This window comes from Erpetoichthys calabaricus, chromosome 13, assembly GCF_900747795.2.
Source record: "Erpetoichthys calabaricus chromosome 13, fErpCal1.3, whole genome shotgun sequence".
Lineage (NCBI taxonomy): Eukaryota > Metazoa > Chordata > Cladistia > Polypteriformes > Polypteridae > Erpetoichthys > Erpetoichthys calabaricus.
In genome coordinates, this window is record NC_041406.2 from 133,502,964 (window position 1) to 133,529,468 (window position 26,505).

The 26,505-nt window shown below is 40.1% G+C and overlaps 2 protein-coding genes across 3 annotated transcripts in view; one reads left to right on the forward strand and one right to left on the reverse strand.

Annotated features, from left to right (window-relative positions):
• The window catches only part of LOC127529990 (uncharacterized), a 798,609-nt gene that overhangs the window by 512,478 nt on the left and 259,626 nt on the right, over positions 1 to 26,505 (forward strand). The gene's annotated exons all lie outside the window — the stretch shown is intronic.
• taf2 (TAF2 RNA polymerase II, TATA box binding protein (TBP)-associated factor) overlaps positions 1 to 26,505 on the reverse strand; it is a 384,123-nt gene that overhangs the window by 259,144 nt on the left and 98,474 nt on the right. The window contains exons 7-9 of the mRNA XM_051935579.1: positions 13,980 to 14,151; positions 4,701 to 4,885; positions 1,013 to 1,126 (exon numbers count right to left, since the gene is read on the reverse strand). Coding sequence (XP_051791539.1) covers positions 1,013 to 1,126; positions 4,701 to 4,885; positions 13,980 to 14,151 — 471 coding nt within the window. The remainder of the gene's footprint in view (positions 1 to 1,012; positions 1,127 to 4,700; positions 4,886 to 13,979; positions 14,152 to 26,505) is intronic.

Sequence of the window (26,505 nt, forward strand, 5' to 3'; positions counted from 1 at the left end):
AGTACGTGAATGACTTTAGCTGCAGGTGAAGCTCCTGTCGCAGTCTACGCAACTGTGTTTGATATTATTCAAGAAAAGATCCCAGTCGCCCAACAGGAGAAAGAAGCTTATGAAACCGTTTCCGAACAAAGGCAGAACTAACAACAGTTGCGTAGAGTTCGAAAGGAGTTTCCACCTGCAGCTAAAGTCACTTCAGTACACATGTACTTTGTGAGAATGCCCATATCGATCAAACACATACACGTAGCTTTTGTGAAAGTGTTTATTTGATATTTAGACTTCAGTCTTCACACATTAAACACTCCAGGTCAAAATTTTGTCGTTAGTACTATAACATGAATTTGTTCAACATTTCTTGCATTTCCTGTCATCCTACATTTAGATTGATTGTTTTAGACACTGAACAGACCTGAAATCATGTGTTCCAAATAACGATATATTATTTACCCTATGCAACTCCAGTCACCTCACACACAGATAAACAAGATTTGAGATGGGAGAACTTTTTGCCTGAGTTGAGCTCCGGCGGTGGGGAAAGGATGGGATAGCAGACTTTTTGATGCTTGTGCTGATCAACAAATTTACAAAACAAAAGACGCTGATGGAGAGGTAAGAAGGAATTTAAGGTGGCCCGGGGTTACAAGTTTTTTCGGATCCTTCAAGGATTTTAGTGTTAATCCAGTGATATTTTGTGCATAATCGCTATTAAACATTTTCATTTTTTGACAGCCCTAGTTTAAATCCATTTGCCTTTTCAGAGAAATCTTTGATAAAGAATAAACTTAATGCCATTAAATAAGTCAAAAACTTTTGTTCCATCTACATTTGAAAGGTCTCAGAGAAAACTAAAATGAATGCAAAAGAAAATCTCACTATAAGAAATGGATAATGTTGTCACATTTCACACAAATGGAATCTTCTTTTTAACTTCTTTAAAAGAAAAGCTACACAAGTTGAAATAAAAATGCATAATTCTAAACATACTGATTTGCATTCTATTTCAAATACTCACCATGACATTCGAGATATAAAGCATCCAAAAAACTGCTGGGCCAACGCTTGAGCTAAACATCGTCTTGTCAAAGGAGTCTGATCTATAATCATGGCACTGTGCAACAGATTTGTGCTATGAGTAAAGAATATTTCATCAATAGTTAACAGTAAGAATGCAAAAACTACAATTAGAAAAACAAGAAAAAAAAATCAAGGAATAATTCAATTATCTACTTTAGAAAAATATGTGTTTAGAAGGAAAACAATACATTATAAATTGTACAAAATGTTTTCACATTTACAAGCTGTAATTATACAGTCAACCCGTTTTGTGACTTTTTTTGTTTTGTTTTGTTAAGACAGAGATTAGGACAGCTTTTGTAGACAATCTAAAAAGAGCACTGCTTCAAAGGAGTAAAACAAGATTTAGATCAAGATTTTTGCAGGTTTTTATTTATCACACAAAATTAAAATAAAAACAGAAATCCTGTAACCTACTGTATATTGTACTTTACTAGATGAAAATGCGTACATATATAATCATGTGGAAAAAGCAAGTAAATCCCTACATTTATCACTAGCTCAAATACCTAAAATTAGAACTAGGCATACCAGATCAGGTGCATATGGTTAGAACATCAGTAGAGAGGATTGTGGAGGAACCAACCTTATTTAAACCTTAGATAATTTAGATTGGTTTGTTGTTAGTTGTTCAAGTATGCATTATTAGCCTTCAGAAAGAGGGTCACAAATGTCTAAAAGTGTGGGAAGGATTTAAAAAGATCTCTAAACAATTGGAAATCAAATAACAACTGCCAACTTGTCCAGACCAGGCCACCCTAGCAAATTCAGCACAAGAGCAGAATGCAAAATGCTGAAAGAAGTTTCTAAGAATCCCAGAATTTCATCAAGGGATCTACAGAAAACTCTTGCCATTGTTGATGACAAAGTGCATGATTATACCAATATAAAGAGGTTGCACATATTAAATCTACATGGGAGGTGTGTGGAAAAAAGTTTAATTTTCCAACAAGAATATCACTTTACTACTTAACCTAGGCAAAGATCAGGACTTCTGGACCACTATGATCTGGACAAGCCAATTAAGACAATTATTTGGCCACAGTACTTGAAGACATGTTTCACTAAAAATAGTAATAAAAGGTAATATACAATTATGTGCTTATCAGTTAAACTGAGATAGAGATTTCCAGTGCAGGTTAAAACAGCTTACCATTTATTTTAGAGCTGCTGAATAATTGGTATTAATAAATGCAATTAACACATTATACATTTCTGCAATTAAACTTTTTAATCCAACCCCTAAATGTGTTAATTTAATCCTGTTGATGTAACTGTGCTTCACACGTAATGAAGCAAACCTAAATAAATCTAAATAGCAGTAGCAGCAGGTCACTGGTGCTCGACTATTTCCTATGATGTTTCTTGATAATGAAGTTCATTCACACACCTGTACCTTATAATATGTAATTGTCCTGCATTGGAGCATAAAATACTGCATACCCATATTATATCAATAAGGGATGCTAATGTCCCATCATATGCATTGTTTCATATATACAGTAGCTCTTCAAAGTGCAGAGAATAACATGACAATTAAAATTAAACCAGTTACACAAGCAGAGTGAATGTTGCACACAGACAAGCACTGTACGCTGAGTGAGGCTGCGCATTAGAGTCATCCTTCCAATTATGCTGCGTTCACATATTGACGTAAAAAAAAAAAAAAAAAAAAAACCTGCACAGTATAGCAGAATATCGAGAGCAGGATAATACACACAGTGATGTTTGCTGATGCAAGTCCGCCCACGAAACGCAAAAGGTATAGGTCTGAGAGAGACAGAATGTCAGTGGGTCAGCCCTGCCCCTGGTGACAAAAATAGTTTCCGTCAAGCTTTTTCAGTTACTCATGAACAGATATCTGACCTGAAATTGCACGATGCAGGTGCTACCCATGTTTAAGCAGCTCAAGAGCAGATGACACAGAGAGGCATTGTTCAGTTCCTTATCTCTCACTCCGACTTCCCTCAAAGCAAACATGGCATGTGGTTGTTAACTAATTTTATGTTACTTATGGTTGCCTACAAAAGCATATTATTATATGGTAACTAATAAAACTAGACAAAGAACAGTGCATGTTGATTATGCTAGTATTTCCATCCATTTGGACAGTTAAGAGAGTTTATTTAGTTTTAGTTTTTATACAGTTTTATTTTAAATTTACATTTATTTGGCTAGCAGACACTTATATCCAAATCAACTTAGAAAGTAGGCCAAAATAACCGGGAAACATCAGACTATGGACTGTTTTGAACAAGTATAATAGGACAGGTTACAAACATTATGACAAATATTCACAGTACAGTAGGGTTTTCAATCACTTACACATTGAGAGAGTCAGTAGTTCAGTTGGAGGTGGTCAGGTTCTCAAACTAGGAGTGACATATCAAAAGAAATTGGATTGAGATTTGATACCATGCAAAGGTGGTATCATCGGATGCTGTTTACTGGCAGACTGGAGATGGCAAGAAGAATTATAGCATCCCACCAGTGTCTCCATATACACAGGTGCTAACAAGCATCAAGGATTTGAACTTAATGAGTACAGCTACTGGCAGTTAATGTAGTGACCTAAACAGAGGAATAAATGCAAGACAGTATGCTGCATTTTGGACCATCTGAAATGGGTTTGATGGTACATGCAAGTACTCCTGCCATCAGACAGGTACAGTAGTCCAAATGCAAAATAACCAAAGCATGGACCACATGTTGTGTCGCATATTCAGCCACAGATTCATAAATGATACACTACATTACAATGTGTAATCTAAAACATATAAAAATATCCCTATCAATTACACATTTAGAAGTTTTTTTTTAGTCTATCCCTTGATATTTAAATGCAAAAATCAATAAATATTTTGAATGTAATTAATGACTTCTCCTCTCCAAGTGACAGCTGTGGAGTTGACTGGTGTTTATCATACAGTTAAGCACAACCTGAGCTACAATAGTTCTGATTGTGCACAAAACCTGAACTGAACTTAACTTAACCTGCTTGTGTTTTTTAATATGTAATTGTTTGTGTAATTGTTAGTGCTTTTGAAATGTTGTTTTACAATACTGAAGCTCAAACAATACGTATTGGTTGACCCAAATATTATACTAATACTCCTCTTTAGTATGGGGGACTGATGTTCGGTAATTGTTGTTTCTGTTAAACAAAACTGCTCAATGAACTAACTGAAAAAAATTAATATTATTCATGCATATTATTATGCATAGGTAAGTTATTATTAAAACTGTTTTGTATTAGAAACTAATCACTCAGTTATTTCTGCTTTATAGAAAAATAATACTAAAGAAAATATGATAAATTGCGATTAACATGGAGTTAACTTCGATTTAAAAAAATTAATTGCGCTAATTAATTGCAATAATTGAACAGAAGCTCTAATAATTTTATTTTTAAGTAGTGTTTTGAGAAGACTAAGACAACATAAATATAATATCCTAATTTGCTTTGTGTAGTAAAGACAGAGCTCATGTGTTTGCACTAAAACCAGTACCATTCTACATATACAACAATTTCAAATGAAACATATTTAAAAAACACACTGAAAAATATTGAAACATTAATACTGTAGTTTAACCCCGGCATTATGAAATGACTAATGTGTACCAACCTGAAAATACTCATAGAGGCATAAGAAGATACTTGTACATAGGCTTCATCAATAAACACAGTCTTAAAACAGGAGTATGGGTATCGACACGTTAGAATCTCTTCAAAAAATTCAAATATCTCATGTAGGTAAGACATTGAATGTTTGAGTAAAGGCAAGAGCTGGGGTAAACAGAAATGTGTTACCTAGAAGGAGAAAAAAAGAGGTTAAAAAAAGGAGAAGGCAATGAACACATGAATTATTAAAATGTTAAAAAACATTAAAAATAAAGCTTACATCATACTTTAAAACAACAGATAAGTCAATTTATTAACATGTAGCCAATTCTATATCATTTTACTTAATTTGATTTTTTAACTCTGGTGAGGGGTTCCCCCCTTGTAATGACAAATTTATTGCTTTGGGAATATTATAAGGTACCTGATTTAGTTTAACATATTTCTGGCATGTTGTGAAATTTATTTAGCAATATTTTCTTATCAGTAATAAACAAATACTATTTTAAATCCAAACATCCATCCATCCATTTTCCAACTCGCTGAATCCGAACACAGGGTCACGGGGGTCAGCTGGAGCCAATCCCAGCCAACACAGGGCAAAAGGCAGGAACCAATCCTGGGCAGGGTGCCAAACCACCACAGTAAATCCAAACAAAACAATAAAAATATAAACATTAATATATAGTTGCACATTAATTAACACCAAGATTATTCACATTTTCATTTGCACATTTTAAAGCTGTTCTGTTTAACCTGGGTTTGTACACTTCAGTACATTTCAAATTCCAGGGCTTTTTTTTTTACTTTTCCAGTACCAAACATCACAAGAATCCAGGGCTACTTTACATTCGAATTCTGTATATCTACAGCATATTACATTAATCTAATAGGAACACATATGAACACGAAACACATGGCCTATTTTAAATCGCTGACACATAAAAATATAGAAACCATACTGTGTTATGGTGCTAGTAACCAATACCTATCAAACAAATAAGTGATCTTAAAAAAAAAAGTTTGCAATTATTTTGGTAGTAAATTGTTACACGGATGAATAGTATGGGGTATACCTTGGGAAGGGCATCCACAAATTTTGAATGACCCCATATGAGCTCTAAACGACGTCACAGACATAAGTGTTAGTGAAAGTTAGTTCACCTTAATGCAATGAAGTCTAAGGGGCAAGGGATTAATTTAAGAATCACTTGTTTTAAAACATGATATTCTTCCTGACACCATTTTAATGATGGAAGCACTTCATCTAATAAGATAGAAAAATACAAGAGTATGGTGCTGAAAAAAGGCAGTAAGGAGACTGATCATCTATGTTAATGTGTAATAATGTAAAAAGAGGTACAGTAATCCCTCCTCCATTGCGGGGGTTGCGTTCCAGAGCCACCCGCGAAATAAGAAAATCCGCGAAGTAGAAACCATATGTTTATATGGTTATTTTTATATTGTCATGCTTGGGTCACAGATTTGCGCAGAAACACAGGAGGTTGTAGAGAGACAGGAACGTTATTCAAACACTGCAAACAAACATTTGTCTCTTTTTCAAAAGTTTAAACTGTGCTCCATGACAAGACAGAGATGACAGTTCTGTCTCACAATTAAAAGAATGCAAACATATCTTCCTCTTCAAAGGAGTGCTTATCAGGAGCAGTGACTGTCACAGAGATAGAGCAAAGCAAACAGATCAATAGGGCTGTTTTTCTTTAAGTATGTGAAGCACCGCGGCACAAAGCTGTTGAAGGCGGCAGTTCACACCCCCTTCATCAGGAGCAGACAGAGTTTGTTTTTCAATCAAAAATCAATACGTGCCCTTCGAGCTTTTAAGTATGCGAAGCTCCGTGCAGCATGTCGTTTCAGGAAGCAGCTGCACAAAAGATCACAACGTGAAGATAATCTTTCAGCATTTTTAGACGAGCGTCCGTATCGTCTAGGTGTGCAAACAGCCCCCCTGCTCAATCCCCGTACGTCAGGATCAGAGAAAGTCAGCGCAAAAGGAAGAGAAAAGTAAGCCGGGTAGCTTCTCAGCCATCTGCCAATAGCGTCCCTTGTATGAAATCAACTGGGCAAACCAAACTGAGGAAGCATGTACCAGAAATTAAAAGACCCATTGTCCGCAGAAACCCGCGAAGCAGCGAAAAATCTGCGATATATATTTAAATATGCTTACATATAAAATCCACGATGGAGTGAAGCAGCGAAAGGCGAAGCGCGATATAGCGAGGGATTACTGTATACTGCACTTAAAAACTAAAAACTTTCTAGACAATGAAATATTATCCATATTAATTTATCCTTGTTATCTGCCTAGGGAGATGAGCTATATTCTCCTAATTGATGTTAATATTCCTTCCAATGCAAAAGGGGACTACGCAACAGAAATGGCTCAATCTGTTACCCAAACTCAAACGACCAACTAGGTAATGATATGGAAGTCACAAAGTAAAAGCTCATTTACACAATCACAACTCTAGACCCATGTGGCAGGAAATGCGGACAATGTCAGTTTCCAGAGGGAGATCCCACATCTCAGGTAATGCTGATCCTTTACTAGTAAATGACTTACAGTAAATACATGCTATGCTCACTTTGAAGCTAACTGCACCACAGCTAGCTGCAGAAGGAGAATTATGCTAGCATTAGCAACATTTCAATGCCCACAGATGACTGCCCACTGCTATCTTGCCCAAAAACTAATAGCAAATGAAAACATATATTAGTAACATAACTAAGAGTGTAAGTGTGTTTGTATGTTTATATGCAAATGCATGCACTGAATGTACATGTTTATGCTTATATCTGCATTACATTACTGTTATTTCAGGTTTTTTTTTCCACAATACTATTAAGAGTATCTTTAGAATATATAAACACTATACAAGGTATTTAAAATATTTGTACAAGTATATATGCCTTTTGAAAATTAATTGTTAAATATTTAAATATAACGCTTCTTTTCTTTTCCCTTTTGAGGTAGAACTTCAGTATCTTATCTCAGGTTTCTGTCTGCCAGGATTATCTATAAGATGTGCGTGTTCTTAAAGTAATGCTCCACACAAAAACAGAATTTTTTACTTGTTACATACTCCATGTACCTTTAACACTGCCTAAAAAAAAATCTAAACAATTGAAAAGTTTTTATACCAAGCCACTGAATCTTATTTTAGTAAGATGTAATGACATACCAAGAAATTTTAAATTCATGATTATTTAGCTTATATTAAGAAATCTCAAGTAAACGTTACTTACCCCATTAGCAGGTTGGTTTTTTGTTTTGCTAAATCAAAGAAAAACAACTATTTTGCAAAAAAAAAAAAAAAAATGGTGTAAGCAAACAAAACCAACAAAAACATCCAAACCTTTGTGGGAAAATGTGACACAGGAGAATAACAGAAGCTGTAAGTTCAAATACTGTGTCACGCACGCGCGATTAGGGATCCGCGGAACGATCCAAAAGGTAACGCGACATCATATGCCAGACGGGAATGGCGGGATACTAACCTCTCTCTCTTTATTTCTACAGAAAGAAAGACGCACCGCCGCCATGAATCCTCCTGAACACTGCACAACAACACGCCACTTCCGCCTTCCCTCTGTCTCACCCCGATGACGTCAGCAGTCTCAGCATCCATCTCGGTTCCTTCACAGCAGTCCTGTCATCCATTGCCGGTCCCGCTACATAAATGTTCCCCCCATCTGCCATGATGGCGAACGGTGTTATGAAACTGTTGTACTTTTGCAATTATTTTTCAGCACTTTCCTACAGTATACGGGGCCGGAAAACCTCAAACCTTTATGCGCGTTTGTGTTTTCTTTACAGTGGCGTAGCCGACAGGATAGAAGAAGTGTCCAAACATGTCGGAAGGACAGGACCTGAACGACGTTCTGACCGGGATGGCTTCCCAGATCCAGAACCTCCAGATAGCGCACGCCACGACAACGCGGGAGCTAGAAGAGACCAAGGCAAGGCTGACAGCAGCAGAATCGGTAAGACCGGAGCCCACTCGACCTCCACCTCCTCCAATGGTACCGCTGACAGATGCCGATGATATTGAGTCTTACCTCGGCATATTTGAGAGGACCGCCCTCTCGCAACAAGTGGCCGCGGGCGGAATGGGCGTCCATTTTGGCTCCGTACCTGAAGGGTGCTGCGCAGCGGGCCTATTACGGCCTCCCCGAGGGGGAGGCTGCTAATTATGACCTCCTCAAGCCGGAGATCCTGAGTCGCTACGGCATCACTACGGACCAGCAGGCGAGTGAGTGGCGAACCTGGCAGTTCAACCCCGACCAACCTGCCCGAGCCCAGGCTTTCGAGTTCTGGGGCAAAATAGGTCACTGGTTAAGACCAGAAGGACCCCAGCGCGAAAAGTAGTGGAACAGGTGGCATGTGAGGGCTTAGTGAACGCTATGCCAGGTTATCTCGCCCAGCAGGTCCGTAGACACCCATATAAAGACATGAAAGGACTCCTGGAGGTCCTGGAGCGTCAACTTGCGGTCCACCGAACCGGGGGGTCAGAAAAGTCGGCTCGTGGTGCCCGACAGGGGCGGTCCAGTCACCCCGAGCCCACCCGCCGCGCGGCAGAAGCTCCGGTGAAACCCAAAGACAGGCCGGGACCACCACGCTGTTTCAAGTGTGCCGATCTCGGTCACTTGCTGCCTGCCTGACCGCTTTACCAACCACAACAGGAGCCGATGGACTGCACCTGGGCCACCACGGAGAGGTATTGTGCTCTGTCAAACCATCTGCCTATACCTATTACGGAGTGGTCTTCGTGAATGGTCATTCTGTGCTTGCATTGTTTGATTCCGGCAGCAACATAACCATTGTTGCTCGCCGTTATGTTTTACCGCAACAGTGGCTATGTCAGCATGTCAGTGTGCCTTGTGTGCATGGGGAGACCAAGTCTTATAGGTCCGCAAAGTGCTTTATATCATGGAAAAGTGGCCTGACTCAGTTGATGGTTGCAGTGTTACCCGAGCCACCTTTTCCAGTCATTTTGGGACACGACTGGTCAAAAAATAACCGCGGTAAACAGAAAACCACTCCTGGGGCTAAATTGGGTCTTGTTATGGGTGGGCGAAGCGCCATCCCCGCGGCTTCCACGCCATGCACACAGGCAACTCACGAAGACAATAGTGACCTGGGGGAAGACTCTATGGTGTTGGACATTGACCCGGAAGATGATCCAGGCGAGGGCACGAGCCAAGGGACCAGCAGGGCTTCTACCCATGCGGACCCACTAGACTCTATGACTAATCAGTTCCGGTCTACCCCTACGTCATTTAAAAGGGAACAGTGGAATGATGATTCCCTAAAGTTTGCCCGGAATGCAATTGTTTCAGTAGATGGCCAGTTGTCAGTTCCTTACCACAGGAGCCCTACTTTGTATTGGAGAATGATCTGTTATATCGGGTCGCGAATCACGAAGGTGGAGTACGGAAGTTGCTGTTAGTGCCGCGAACCTTCCGGCGGGAGGTCTGCGAGCTAGCACACTCCCATCTCCTAGGTGCCCATCTGGGAACCGAAAAAAACGCTAGAGAGAATCAAATTGCGGTTTTATTGGCCAGGAATAAACGAGGAGGTCCGACATTTCTCTCAGTCCTGCCCGGAGTGTCAGATCCGTCAGATTCCTAGGAAGGACCGCACTCCTTTGGTTCCTATTCCCCTCATTGATGTTCCCTTTGAAAGGATCGGTATTGATCTTGTCGGGCCCCTTGAACCTTCGAACCGTGGTCAGAAATATATATTGGTCATGGTAGATTACGCGACTCGATATCCAGCCGGCGGTGCCCTTACGGACCGCTACATCAAAAAATATCGCACGGGAATTAGTCAAACTCTTTTCCAGAGTGGGAATACCTAAAGAAGTCCTCACTGACCAAGGTACTCCCTTTACTTCGGATACGTTCAGGGAGGTGGCTAAGTTACTCAGAATTAAACATCTGAAAACGTCTGTTTATCACCCACAGACCGATGGTTTAGTGGAACGATTCAATCAGACGCTTAAGCAGATGTTACGCAAGGTAGTCAGCGCGGACGGTAGGAACTGGGACGAGCTCTTACCTCTTGTGCTTTTTGCTTACCGGGAGGTGCCCCAAGCCTAAACGGGTTTTTCCCCCTTTGAACTCCTATATGGACGCCAACCCCGGGGACTTTTAGATATTCTAAAGGAAGGCTGGGAAGAGGAGGCACGACCCGGCAGTAATGTTTTGGAACATATTGCGCAAATGCGTGATAGAATGAACAAGATCAGGCCTATCCTAAAAGACCATATGACTCGTGCTCAAACAGTGCAAGCCCGGTGTTATAATCGGAACGCTGTCCTCAGGGAATTCCACCCCGGAGACCGCATGATGGTACTCGTACCCACATCCCACTCCAAATTACTAGCCCATTGGCAGGGCCCTTATGAGGTAAAGGAGCGAAAGGGGCTGGTAGATTATTTGGTGAAACAACCAAATCGTAGACCGAGCGAGAGGGTGTACCACGTGAACTTGTTAAAGCCGTGGAGAGACAGGGACGAGGCTCCTCCCTCCAGTTCAGCCCTCTCCCTTTTCGCAGAAAAAGCTGCCCTTAACCTCGGTCCGGACTTAACATCAGTACAACGGCTGGAGCTGGAACAAGCGATCCGAGCCGTCCCCGAAGTGGTTAGCGAGTTACCTGGCCGTACTTCGCTGATTGAGCACGATATCATTACCGACCCGGGGGGTGGTAGTTAGGGAGAGACCCTATCGCCTCCCGGAGGCAAAACGGACAGAAGTGGAGCTGGAAATCCACAGAATGTTAGACATGAATATTATTGAGGAGAGCTATGTCCCTGGTCCAGTCCAATCGTCCTCGTTTCTAAGCCAGACGGTTCCTGGAGGTTTTGCAATGACTTCAGACGTCTGAACCAGGTTTCTAAGTTCGATGCCTACCCCATGCCCAGAGTGGATGACCTATTGGAATGCCTGGGTAAGGCACAATACTTGACTACCTTGGATATGACTAAAGGGTACTGGCAAATTCCCTTAACGGCATCCGCCAAAGAGAAAACAGCCTTCAGTACCCCTAGTGGACATTGGCAGTATAAGGTCCTCCCATTTGGGCTGCACGGGGCACCAGCGACCTTCCAGCGTCTGGTAGACAGAGTGCTCCGGCCCCATCAGTCCTATTGTGCCGCCTACTTGGATGATGTAGTCATTTATTCCGGCACCTGGGAGGAACATATACTGCAGGTGTATGCTGTTCTTGCCACACTAGCGAAGGCCGGCCTCCGCATCAATCCCCGTAAGTGCTTCTTTGGCCTTGAGGGAGGCCAAGTATTTAGGCTACCTAGTGGGACGGGGACAAGTGAAACCGCAATGCTCCAAAGTAAAAGACATCTTGGAATGGGCCCCGTCCGATAACCAAGAAACAGGTGCAAGCCTTCTTGGGGTTAGCGGGATACTACCGCCGGTTTGTTCCCCCGTTTCTCCGAAAGGGCAGCACCCTTGACAGATCTGACAAAGAAAGGGACTCCTGTGTATGTGGTATGGAACAACAAAGCGGAACAAGCATTCAGTGACTTAAAGACGGCCTTAACGTCGGCACCTATATTACATACCCGACTTTTCTTTACCTTTTATTCTCCAGACCGACGCTCTCGGGACACAGGCCTGGGTGCCGTGCTGAGCCAAAGTGTCGACGGTGCCGAACACCCCCGTGATATACCTGAGCCGGAAACTGTTGGACAGAGAGACCAGGTACGCGGCGGTGGGGAGGGAGGCCTTGGCCATTAAGTGGGCGGTGACTCATCTGCGGTACTACCTGTTGGGTCGGGAGTTTACCCTGGTAACGGACCATGCTGCTCTCCAGTGGATGGCCCTGCACAAGGAGTCGAACCCCGAGTCACCAGGTGGTTTTTGGACCTGCAGCCCTATAAGTTTACCGTCATTTATCGCCGGGGTCCCCTTCAAGCCAATGCTGATGCCCTCTCCTGGGTTCACGACCTCTCGGTTCGGTCCCGCCCGACCCGATGGGTCTGGGCTGAGGGGGGGGGGGTCCTGTCCACACACGCACGATTAGGGAGCCGCGGAACGATCCAAAAGGTAACGCGACATCAATATGCTAGACGGGAATGGCGGGGTACTAACCTCTCTCTCTTTATTTCTACAGAAGAAAGACGCACCGCCGCCATGAATCCTCCTGAACACTGCACAACAAACACGCCACTTCCGCCTTCCCTCTGTCTCACCCCGATGACATCAGCAGTCCCAGCATCCATCTCGGTTCCTTCCCGCAAGTCCTGTCATCCATTTCCGGTCCCGCTACATAAATGTTCCCCCCATCCGCCATGATGGTGAACAGTGTTATGAAACTGTTGTACTTTTGCAATTATTTTTCAGCACTTTCCTACAGTATACGGGGGCCGGAAAACCCCCAAACCTTTATGCGCGTTTGTGTTTTCTTTACAACTGTATGAGGTCAACTCACCTTGATGTTTTATTAGATATTCAACCTGGTTCAAATTTACACAAACACATGAGACTATACCCTAATCCCACAATATCTTCATCAAGGTTTTTAATTTATTCTATACTCTAAGAGTACAGTCCAGGGGTCTCCAACTCCAGTCCCGGAGAGCTACTGTGGCTGCATGTTTTCATTCTAACTCTTTTCTTAATTAGTGACCAGTTTTTGCTGCTAATTAACTATTTCCCTTTATTATAATTGACTTTTTCTTGACACTCTGACCACTGAATTGATTCTTTTTTTCCTTAAATGGCACCTAAACATAAATTTGATTTGAAGTGAGTCAACAGATGACCAACTAAGTTGGGGCCTCAAACTACAACCAACTTCATTTCATTCAGTTTCTTAATATGAAGCCAATTCTTGTTGCTAATTAAACCTGTTATTTAATTCTATGGAGCTAATTTTGCCATAGCAGACATTTCCAAAATTGTTGATTTTCTTTCTTAAGAGCGCTGTCAAAATGTATTGTGGACCTGAGCAGATCAGCATTACTGAGGCCTTCACCTTTCTTTATGTTCAGATATTGTTTGATGGACACAAATTGTTTATGTGTTGGTTTTTTTTTGTGTCTTAATATTGTTTGGTTGCTAATTAAGGAAAAAAGAAAAATTACGGGGCCTGAGTCTTAAGTTGTGCATGAATTAAAATTAAGGCAAAGACAAAATCAAAAACAAAATCTGGTCACTAATTAAGAAAAGGGTTAGAATGAAAACCCTGCAGCTACAGTACTTCTCCAGGATTGGAGTTGGAGACCTCTGGTCTAGTCTATACCTTTATTCTTAAGCCTTCCTGGGATGGTAACGTGTAAGTGTGAATAATCTTAGGGGTATATGAAATGTAGAGCTTTGCATTCCAGTGAGACAGGTCACTGTCAACCATGCACTCAGCCTCAACGTCAATCACACATTTAGCCAAGTCCTTCTTTAGGGTATTATGCGGACTACTACATTATTAACATAAATAATTGCAGGGCATCAACATAGTACAAGCTGCACGATGATTAGCCCATGCAAGTAAGAAATTCAATCTGCTCTATACATGTGATAATCCTGATCCTATAAAACTATAATGTAAAGGTAAACACACTGCAAAAACCATCCCATTTAAACTTATCTAAAGAAGCGGTTTCCTGAATTGGGTTTGGCCCAAATATTTGTGCATGGATCAAACTACTGTATACCAATCCAGAAGCTTCAGTTTGTATTAACAAACATTTGTTCAGACTACTTTAAGCTAGAACGTGGTACCAGACAAGGCTGTCCCATGTCACCACTGCTGTTTGCAATTGCCATTGAACCACTGGCGGTTCACTGTCGAAATTCTTATCAGATAAAGGGGATTATCAGAGAAGGACTAGAACAGAAAATTTCTCTATATGCAGATGATATGGTTTTATATATATCAGACCCAGAAAACACTGTGCCTGCAGTTTTAACAGCACTAACAGAATTTTAAAAGATATCTGGCCTTAGAATTAATCTGAATAAAAGTATACTCTTTCCAGTGAATTCACAAGCATATAATATTAGATTGGACACCCTACCTTTTACCATAGCAGATCAGTTTAAATACCTAGGAGTAAATATCACAAGTAAACATAAAGCTCTTTACCAACAAAATTTTGCCGTCTGTATGGAAAAAATTAAGCAAGACTTGCATAGATGGTCAACCCTTCATCTCACTCTAGCCGGAAGAATTAACGTTGTTAAGATGAATATCCTTCCTAAACTTCTTTTTTTATTTCAAAACATTCCAATATATATCAATAAATCATTTTCTAAGCAATTAGATTCAACAATAACCTCATTCATTTGGAACTCAAAACACCCACGTATCTGAAGAGTAACCTTACAAAGACCTCAGGCAGAAGGTGGCATGGCTTTATCTAATTTTCAGTTTTATTACTGGGCAGCAAACATACAAGCCATAAAAACCTGGACACAAAAAAATGAACATACACAGGCTTGGCTCGCAATAGAATTAAAATCCTGTAGTACTTCTTTATACTCCCTGCTCTGCGCTCCAATAAATGCAAGATATACTGGGGCTGGATGGATGGATGGATAGTTTTTTTAGTTTTTAAAGTAACCTTTATTGTAAACATAAGCAAAAAAACTCAAACATAAACATACACAATCAATAGAAAAAGAAAAAACAAATTTCAGAATAACAACAGAGCCATACATCAAACCCCTATTACTCCCCCTTTACACTCCTCCTACTCCGCACATTAACAACAAAAGCAACAGTTAATAATTCATTATAACACAAAGACCACCAAAACTCCCCCTTTACTCTCCTCCTTCTCCACACATTAATAATCACGTGGTATTGATGCCCACCATTTATTTCTCTTTCCCACCACAGTGAAATCAGAAATTCATTTTCAGCTCCCCTTCATTGACCGAGCCACAGCACCCCTTTCACCCCCCACACATTTTCAAACACCCCCATTCTATTCATCTGTTTATAAAAAGCAAACTCCAGTCTTATATTTGAATAAACATTCAACTTAAAAATGAAACAAATATCCGTAGGTTCTGACCCACATTGCTTATTATTTCGACTTTTGGGAATGGCCAGCTTTGCTTCACCTAACAGAAAGTTGAACAGTTGTATCCTGCATCGAGTTTTCTTATTATATTTACTTCCAAAAATGAACAGGACTTCATTAAAAGTTCCAATCAAATTGGTACACAAAGCTTCAAAGAATCTGAAGAATACCGCCAGTCGATCACAATACAAAAACAAATGAAAAATTGTTTCTTTTTGTCCACAGAATATGATTGATAGACAGACAGACAGATAACTTTATTAATCCCAAGGGGAAATTCACATACTCCAGCAGCACTTTACTGATACAAAAAACAATACTAAATTAAAGATTGATAATAATGCAGGTAAAAAACAGACAATATCTTTGTATAATGTTAATGTTTACCCCCCTGGGTGGAATTGAAGAGTCGCATAGTTTGGGGGAGGAACGATCTTCTCAGTCTATCAGTGGAGCAGGACAGTGACAGCAGTCTGTTGCTGATGCTGCTCCTCTGTCTGGAGATGATCCTGTTTAGTGGATGCAGTGGATTTTCCATAATTGATAGGAGCCTGCTGAGCGCTCGTCGCTCTGCCACAGATGTCAAACTGTCCAGCTCCATGCCAACAATAGAGCCTGCCTTCCTCACCAGTTTGTCCAGACGTGAGGCGTCTTTCTTCTTAATGCTGCCTCCCCAGCACACCACTGCATAGAAGAGGGCATTCGCCACAACTGCCTGATAGAACATCTGCAGCATCTTATTGCAGATGTTGAAGGACGCCAGCCTTCTAAGAAAGTATAACCGGCTCTGTCCTTTCTTACACAGAGCATCAGTATTGGCAGTCCAGTCTAATTTATCATCCAGCTGCACTCCCAGGTATTTATAGGTCTGCACCATCTGCACACAGTCACCTCTGATGATCACGGGGTCCATGAGGGGTCTGGGCCTCCTAAAATCCACCACCAGCTCCTTGGTTTTGCTGGTGTTCAGGTGTAGGTGGTTTGAGTCGCACCATTTAACAAACTCATTGATTAGGTCCCTATACTCCTTCTCCTGCCCACTCCTGATGCAGCCCACGATAGCAGTGTCATCAGCGAACTTTTGCATGTGGCAGGACTCAGAGTTGTATTGGAAGTCCGATGTACAGTATATAGGCTGAACAGGACCGGAGAAAGTACAGTCCCTTGTGGCGCTCCTGTGTTGTTGACCACAATGTCAGATGTGCAGTTCCCAAGACGCACATACTGAGGTCTGTCTGTAAGATAGTCCACGATCCATGCCGCTAGGTATGAAATCTACTCCCATCTCTGTCAGCTTGTCCCTAAGGAGCAGAGGTTGGATTGTGTTGAAGGCGCTAGAGAAGTCTAGAAACATAATTCTTACTAATCACCCAATTGTGCTTTACTCACTCAGAATATGGAACCAACCAACTCTGCAAGAGAACCACCTCTTTCAACCCTCATAAACATATCCAGTTTTTAATACCTGGAAAAGTTTTGGGATTAAAATGCTCAGAGATCTTTATATAGACAACATATTTGCATCTTTTGAACAATTGTGTTCCAAATTCAACCTCCCAGCTACACATTTCTTTCACTATCTTCAAATTAGAAATTTTGTTAAACAGAAATTGCCTGATTTTCCTCACCTCGTACCCTCCACCGTGCTGGAAAAAATACTGCTCAATTTCGAGGAATTAAACACCATTTCCGCATTATATAAAATCTTATTAGAGTCCCTACCTTTCAAAGACCCAAGAGGACATTGGGAAGAAGATCTCTTAATCAATATATCAGAAAAGGAGTGGAAGGTAGCAAAGCAGAGAATTCACTCAAGCTCAATATGCACAAAACATAGAATTATTCAACTAAAAATGATATATCGAGCTCATCTGTCCAAAATGTTTCCAGGGCAACATCCAACCTGCGAACGCTGCAACCAAGCTCCTGCCTCACTGGATCACATTTTTTGGGCCTGCCACCAAACTAACATCATTTTGGACCAAAATTTTTAAGTGCCTTTCAGACAGCCTTGGGGTCACAATCCCTCCTAACCCATTAACAGCTGTGTTCGGTGTTCTTCCAGACGGACTTGAAGTGGAGAAGGACAAGCAAACAGTGATTGCATTCACTACACTTTTGGCACGCAGACTTATTTTGTTAAATTGGAAGAATCCTAACTCTCCTCTGATAAGTCAGTGGGAAACCGATGTTTTATATTATTTGAAATTGGAAAAAATCAAATTCTCAGTTAGAGGATCTGTACAGAATTTTTTCAAAACCTGGCAGGATCTAATCAATATTATTTTAGAATAAGAGAAATAACTATTAACGCATTTATTTCCCTTCTCCATTTTTTATTTACCTATATATATTTCTTCCTTTCTTTTGTTTATTGTTGCCTTATTAAAAAGCCCTAAGCAATTCTCCTTTGGCTAAGCTCTCCTTCTCAGTGGTGGGGTTTGATTTGTCTTCAATTTTTTTTTTGTTATAAATTGATCTATTTGTATGGAATGATTAAAATAAAATTAATAAATAAAATTTAAAACAAAAAAAAAGAAGAAGAATGAACTATACAGTATGTTAGGGGGTTAGGGGATACATCAAAAATACTTGATGCATCGTGGCTTATTCTATATGGGATGTAGTAAATGACTATATTGTGTACAATGAGTACAAATTGTCACATTTTTTTTTTTTTTAGCCCTTTGAACCCAGCAAGCTGGTTTCTGGGCCAGGAGCAAAGCAGTACATACCCACAAGGCCAGTATAACAGCTCACCAATGAATTGCCATAACCATTCTGGCCTGAGTACCAGTCTATGCATATCTGTTATGCTAATAATACTGTTACACTATTCTACTCTCTAAATCTTATAGTACGCTGCCGTAGAGGAATATGCTCAAAAGACCCCTACACCTCTCTGCTGTCATAACCTGGCCGGCCAGAATACTGGCATTTGTTATATTAAAACTACACACACAGTATACCGCTGTCTACTTGTGCTGTTACACTACTTATGCAAATTATGATGATTTTTTTTCTTTAGTGGCAGGTCAGTTTTCTCTCTATCTTGTAGGTTTCAAGAAGAAAACGGGAAGGATTTCAATTGTACTGTAGCATGGGATCAACACAAAACAATAGACACAATAGATATAGATACAGTACATCCGGAAAGTATTCACAGCGCATCACTTTTTCCACATTTTGTTATGTTACACCCTTATTCCAAAATGGATTAAATTCATTTTTTCCCTCAGAATTCTACACACAACACCCCATAATGACGACGTGAAAAAAGTATACTTGAGGTTTTTGCAAATTTAGTAAAAATAAAAAAACTGAGAAATCACATGTACGTAAGTATTCACAGCCTTTGCTCAATACTTTGTCAATGCACCTTTGGCAGCAATTACAGCCTCAAGTCTTTTTGAATATGATGGCACAAGCTTGGCACACCTATCCTTGGCCAGTTTCGCCCATTCGTCTTTGCAGCACCTCTCAAGCTCCATCAGGTTGGATGGGAAGCGTCGGTGCACAGCCATTTTAAGATCTCTCCAGAGATGTTCAATCGGATTCAAGTCTGGGCTCTGGCTGGGTCACTCAAGGACATTCACAGAGTTGTCCTGAAGGCACTCCTTTGATATCTTGGCTGTGTGCTTAGGGTCGTTGTCCTGCTGAAAGATGAACTGTTGCCCCAGTCTGAGGTCAAGAGCGCTCTGGAGCAGGTTTTCATCCAGGAAATCTCTGTACATTGCTGCAGTCATCTTCCTTTATCCTGACTAGTCTCCCAGTCCCTGCCACTGAAAAACATCCCCACAGCATGATGCTGTCACCACCATGCTTCACTGTAGGGATGGTATTGGCCTGGTGATGAGTGGTGCCTGGTTTCCTCCAAACGGTGACGCCTGGGCATTCACACCAAAGAGTTCAATCTTTGTCTCATCAGACCAGAGAATTTTCTTTCTCATGGTCTTAGAGTCCTTCAGGTGCCTTTTGGCAAACTCCAGGCGGGCTGCCATGTGCCTTTTACTAAGGAGTAGCTTCCGTCTGGCCACTCTACCATACAGGCCTGATTGGTGGATTGCTGAAGAGATGGTTGTCCTTCTGGAAGGTTCTCCTCTCTCCACAGAGGACCTCTGGAGCTCTGACAGAGTGACCATCGGGTTCTTGGTCACCTCCCTGACTAAGGCCCTTCTCCCTGATCCCTCAGTTTAGATGGCCAGGCAGCTCTAGTAAGAGTCCTGGTGGTTTAGAACGTCTTCCACTTACGGATTGATGGGTGCCACTGTGCTCATTGGGACCTTCAAAGCAGCAGAAATTTTTCTGTAACCTTTCCCAGATTTGTGCCTCAAGACAATCCTGTCTCGGAGGTCTACTGACAATTCCTTTGACTTCACGCTTGGTTTGTGCTCTGACATGAACTGTCAAACTGTGGACCTTATATAGACAGGTGTGTGCCTTTCCAAATCATGTCCAATCAACTGAATTTACCACAGGTGGACTACAATTAAGCTGCAGAAACATCTCAAGGACGATCAGGGGAAACAGGATGCACCTGAGCTCAATTTTGAGGCTTCATGGCAAAGGCTGTGAATACTTATGTACATGTGCTTTCTCAATTTGTTTATTTTTAATAAATTTGCAAAAATCTCAAGTAAACTTTTTTCACATTGTCGTTATGGGGTGTTGTGTGTAGAATTATGAGGAAAAAAATTCAATCCATTTTGGAATAAGGCTGTAACATAACAAAATGTGGAAAAAGTGATGCGCGGTGAATACTTTCCGGATGCACTGTATATATATCCAGTTGGTATTAGCTGAAATTTTTCTTTTCTCCCATGCTTTTGCCATTGTGTTTTCAGAGAGCACAGAACCTAAGGGGCTATTTATATTGATTTGCATAGTCAAAGAGGCGTAATTCTAGGAGGAGTCGGGGTGGGGAGGCAGGCGCATGCACCTGCATTATATTTCACGCTGACCGGGAATTTTATGTAGCGGAACAACTTGGAAGTGGCATACACACAGATTTATGCATCTGGATTTTTTTATGTGTACACCATGTTTTAGTGTGAATTCTATGCACAACATTATACATGAGGGCCACTGATGCATCCTGTTTTGCTATATGGTTGCGAGACATGGACGCTATCCACTGAACCTGAGACAAAGACTGGACTCCTTTGGTACTGTGTCTCTTCTAGAGAATCCTTAGGTACCTCCAGTTTGACTTTGTGTCGAAAACGCAGTTGCTCATGCAGTCCGAATGAGGCACATTACCTGCATTTTGAGGAAGCATCAGCTATGGCACTACAGCAATGTGGCAAGATTCTCCGGCTCACAGGATCCTCATTATTGAGGACCAAGTAGGTGGACTAGGCCAAGGGGGATACCCACAAAATACCTGGCTGCAGCAGATAGACAGTCATTTCCAGAGGGTGGGACTGGACTGCGTGTCTGCCTAGGGGGTTTCCAAACAGGATCCCGAGCGTTTGTGGTGGGTGTGGCAATGCACTATACCAGTGCATGCTCCCCAACCTGACCTGACCTGTACAATTAATCCATTTCATAATCTACCCATATTTTTTGAATTGGTATCAGTGAAAGGCATATTGCTAACTGGATCCTGGTTCTTGTATTCGCAGCTCATAACAACTGAAACAACCACAACTAGTTGCTTCCAGTGGCATTTGATTATATCATCATCATGGTAATATGATGGTAATTGTGCACTTTGCCGGTTCAAACAGTTTTGTAAGAAAACAAGCCAGTGGATGAAGTGCTACATTAAAGAAACAATGTTGAAATTCACTGTACTAATCTAAGGATGCAACTCACTAAATTAAATCCTTATACCATAAGGGATTTCTGGCATTAATGCAGTGAAATTATATACCCAAAAAAACGGCTATTATTCAGCTTATGTTATAAAGGAGCTGCAAACAACTAAACAGTAGAGAGTATAACATAACAAATATTTAAAAGAAAGTCTTTATATGAGTGAAAAACATTTCACTCACACAAAAATAAATTAAATCCAGCACACAAAAAAAAATTAGGCCTTTTAGGAACCTCTCTCCAAAAAAGTGGATTTTTTGTTCAGATGTCATATCCCATAGCACTGCAAATTTATACTGTTTGGCACAAGGTGTTTCCTTTTTGGAAACATCTGTTTTTTCCATTTTGTAAACATGTAGTCTCTTGTACCTAAAAAATCTCTCAAAACAGGTTTTTTTAAAAACTTACACAAGAACAAATCATTCGGCAGAACAACACTGACCACTCCTATCCACTTCATTCTTCCAAAATAATATCAAGTCTAGTTTTGAAATATTATGAAGTCGTACTGTCTACCACACTACTTGGCAACTTGTTCCATGCTCTGTGCACAAAGAAAAAAGTTCGTAATGCTTGTGAAATTTACTCTTAATACATTTTCCAACTGTGTCACTGTGTTCTGGTTGTATTCATTTTTAAGTAAAAGTCTCAATCCATTGTACTAATACTAATTATTACTTCCAATGTCTAACACTTTACATTTACTTAGATTAAATTTCATCTGCCAAAATCTACCCAAGTATGAATACTGTTTAAGTCCCCCAGAAATGATTTAACAGATTCTAGATTATCTGCCAATCCCCTATCATGGTATTATTGGCAGATTTAACCAGTTTGCTATTTATATTGCTGTCAAAATCATTGAAGTAGCAGTTTTATATATATATATTTATATAAATATTTTTAGAAAAAATATAGTGCGTGAATGTTTGGGGTTAGTATATGACACTCTGAAACAAGTAAACAATCTGCAACTATCCTCTTTAATAAAATCCCTTTGTGCGTCCAGGTGTCCGTGTGTGTGTGTGTCTCTGGTGAAGTGCGCATGCGCGGAGCTTCTGGTAAAGTGCGCATGTGCGGGGCACGGTGCAATGCGCGATATTACTGTCAGAGAAAGTTACAGCCGTTTTACGGAAATACAAACCAGTATTACTGCGAGAGGAAATTAAAGGTACACAATACAGTGATGCATATTACAGCCACATACAAGCCAGTATTACTGTCAGAGGAGATTAAAGGCATATTACTGACACGCACGCCTGTATTACCGCCAGAGAAAATTAAAGGTATATTACAGATGTACAAGCCAGCGGACGTATAAGACAGTATTACTGTCACAGAAAATGAAAGACACACAATACAAGGCGGCAGCCCACGAAGAACAGTCAGCTCAGCATGTAAAAGTCAACAAAAGAAAGGCTGAAAGAAAGAAAAATACGACCAACAAAAAGAATGAGGTCAAAGTCCCTTGCATTTTAATATACACTGTTCCTACTAATGTTAATGTACTATTGTTCTAGCGCCCGTTATTGTAACGGGCTAAATGACTAGTGTATATATAATTATGTACTCATCCAAACCTTCACTTTCATGTGAAAATGCGAGCAGTTCAGCACAGTACAAGAACATTCAGTTGAATGTTGGGGAGGGTTTCATTGGTCCCTATGTGAAACTAACTGCAAGCGGGCATTTACTTGTACTCTAAAGTGAAACTGGGAAAACACTGCTCAGAAAACTGACACTGGGGAACTTGCAGCAGGACAGACACTGGGAATGGTGAATGAATCCATAACACATGAATTGTAAAACAGCATGCAGTGACACCTCAAAACGATACTTAATAATCAAGTGTAGTTTCAAGTCCTTCAGCAAATGCATTGTTCTCAATACAGTCAAAACTGTCATCAGAATGTGACTCAGGTCTTCAAATTTCATATCATTAGTATGCTGTAACTTCCTCAATCGTGTTTCTTTTTTTAAAGAAGACATTTCCCTAATACAAACTTCAAGTTTTCTTTCAGCTCAACCAAACCACACTCTCTGCCAGAAGCTTGTGCAGAGCGGTCGCAAAAAAGATGAGCTTTCCAACATGCAATATATTTCCTCATTTTACAAACAGCTATGACGTATAATATGAATGACCAATCATAAACAAATATGTGTCACTGGAAAGCTCATAACATCCGCTATCCAACAAATGTTTTATTTGAAGGAAGACACCCTTGGGTATGTAAAAAATACTGCACCATTATTGCTTTGATTGACTTGTGGGTTTACAGCAACATATCCAAACAACTTTGAAATATGGCGCCATCCCACCAGCAGGACACTTTGTGCATAAGTGGCTACGTAAACGTGTGAAACACTAAACCAGCATTCCAAGGTCACCTTTGTAACAATGATGTTTATGTTGTTCACCAACAGCTTTCACCTCTGACTTCTTTATACAGGTGGTGAATAATAATTTCTGCCAAAGTGCAATTAGTTGTCATGTTAGACCTTAGGTCTAGTTTTTCAATTTGAATTTTAAATTCCCTGTTTTCAAAGAAAGATGTTTTTATTTCATTCATGTGGTATAAAGCCAATTGGTAGTAATTGGCATCTCAAACTGGCAGTAATTGGTATCTCAAAATTCGATTCTACAAAATTTTGTTCCATTCGTGTTTACATAGAAATAATTCAAAGCTTTATGCACAAAAATTAACACATTTCTTTTTTAAGTAACTTTTCATAACTTTGTAGAGGCCATTTGATGGTGCAGATAACAGAGACTGCTTTGTCTGAAAATAGTCGCAAGCAAGCAGTTAGCATTCAGCATACATATCACAAGATTTACACATTACTCATATATTTTCAATATTGACTTTATTCAAATACTCTACTGTTCAGAGTCATTTCTAACCTGCCTTAATCAGAGTAGAAGCACAGAAGAACCTCACCTTACACAAGTGCTGTATGTTCCAAAACCTTGTGTACAGTAGAAATAATCATATAGTGAAATGTTCTCAGACAACCAGTTACTATGCCAATAAAATAACTGCAAATGACATTTAACCCATACTCAGTACATACAGTATGTATATTCATTAGTAATATGAATCAACAGCTTTAAATACAATGTATATGTATACAGTAATGTTATTTTGTAGAGGATATGGGCTCTGTGAATTAAGTAACAGCTGAGGCAGATGCAACACATTGCTTCAGTTCAATATGAACTAAGTATTGTTCCACAAAAATGATACTTTGCCAGTTGACATCAACTCTTGAGAAGATACATGCACCAATGAAAAGAGGCCAATTATAGTTCTCAGAACACAAGAGAAATGTGTCTTGTTCTCCCTAGAACTATCTTGCACAGTTGTGGGAAAGAAAGCGACAGTACAGCAGACTCACAAACACAACTCCATCATTCTCAAATCACAGCATGCTAGGATTAGTAAGACATTTTGACAGTACGGAATTAAGCGAATCTTGCTTCTTCTTGTCCCACTGTGAATGAAGCTGAGAGCTCCTTAACAATAGAATCCCTGAAGTCTACGAAAAAATTTGTAATGCCCAGGCCACCTTAAATTCCTTTTGCACCCTTATCAGCATCTTTGTTTTGCAAATGTGTCAATTAGCAGAGGCAGCAAGAAGCCTGCTATCCCATCCCCCACTGACGCAGCTGAGCTTCTCCCAGCTCAAGTCTGTTAATCTGGGTGTGAGGGTTCCTGGAGATGTATAGGGTCAATAATAAATCATTATTTCGAATACATACATTGCATGTGTGTTCCATACCTACAATGATCTGGGTAAATTTAGGATGAGAGGAAATGTGAGGCAAGAAATGTTGAACACAAAACAAAAACAAACTTTTTTCATGTTATAATAATTGACAGAATGCTAGCGTAAAGTTTATAATGTGTGAAGGACTGAAGTCCAAATATCAAATAAACACTTTCACAAAAGGTATAACAAAACAAGTGTGCCTTTATTCAAGAACTAGCAAAATACCCGCGCTTCGCAGCGGAGAAGTAGTGTGTTAAAGGGGGTATGTAAAACATATATATACATATCTACATATACACATATCTACATATACATATATATACATATACATATACACATCCAACATATACATATATATACATATACACATTTACACATCTACATATATACAGTATATATATACATATGTACATATATATACATATAAATATATACATATCTACTATATATATATATATATACACACACATATATATATACATATGCACACACATACATACATACATACATACATATATATATATATATATATATATATATATATAAATAAAGACATACATATATACATACATACACATTTATATATATATATATATATAAATAAAGACATACATATATACATACATACACATTTATATATATATATATACTATATATATATATATATATATCTATATATATATAATATATATATATATACAGTGATCCCCTCGCTATATCGCGCTTCGCCTTTCGCGGCTTCACTCCATCGCGGATTTTATATGTAAGCATATTTAATATATATCGCGGATTTTTCGCTGCTTCGCGGGTTTCTGCGGACAATAGGTCTTCTTAATTTCTGGTACATGCTTCCTCAGTTGGTTTGCCCAGTTGATTTCATACAAGGGACGCTATGGCAGATGGTCTGAAAAGCTATCCAGCTTACTTTCTCTCTCTCTCTCTCTCTCTCTCTTGCGCCTGACGTAAGGGGGGTGTGAGCAGGGGGGCTGTGTGCAGCTGCTTCCTGAGGACAAGGCTGCACGGAGCTTCGCATACTTAAAAGCTCAAAGGGCACGTATTGATTTTTTTTATCTGTCTCTCGCTATCTCTCTCTCTCTCTCTCATCTCTCTCTCTCTCTTCCTGCCTCCCTGACAGAGGGGGTGTGAGCTGCCGCC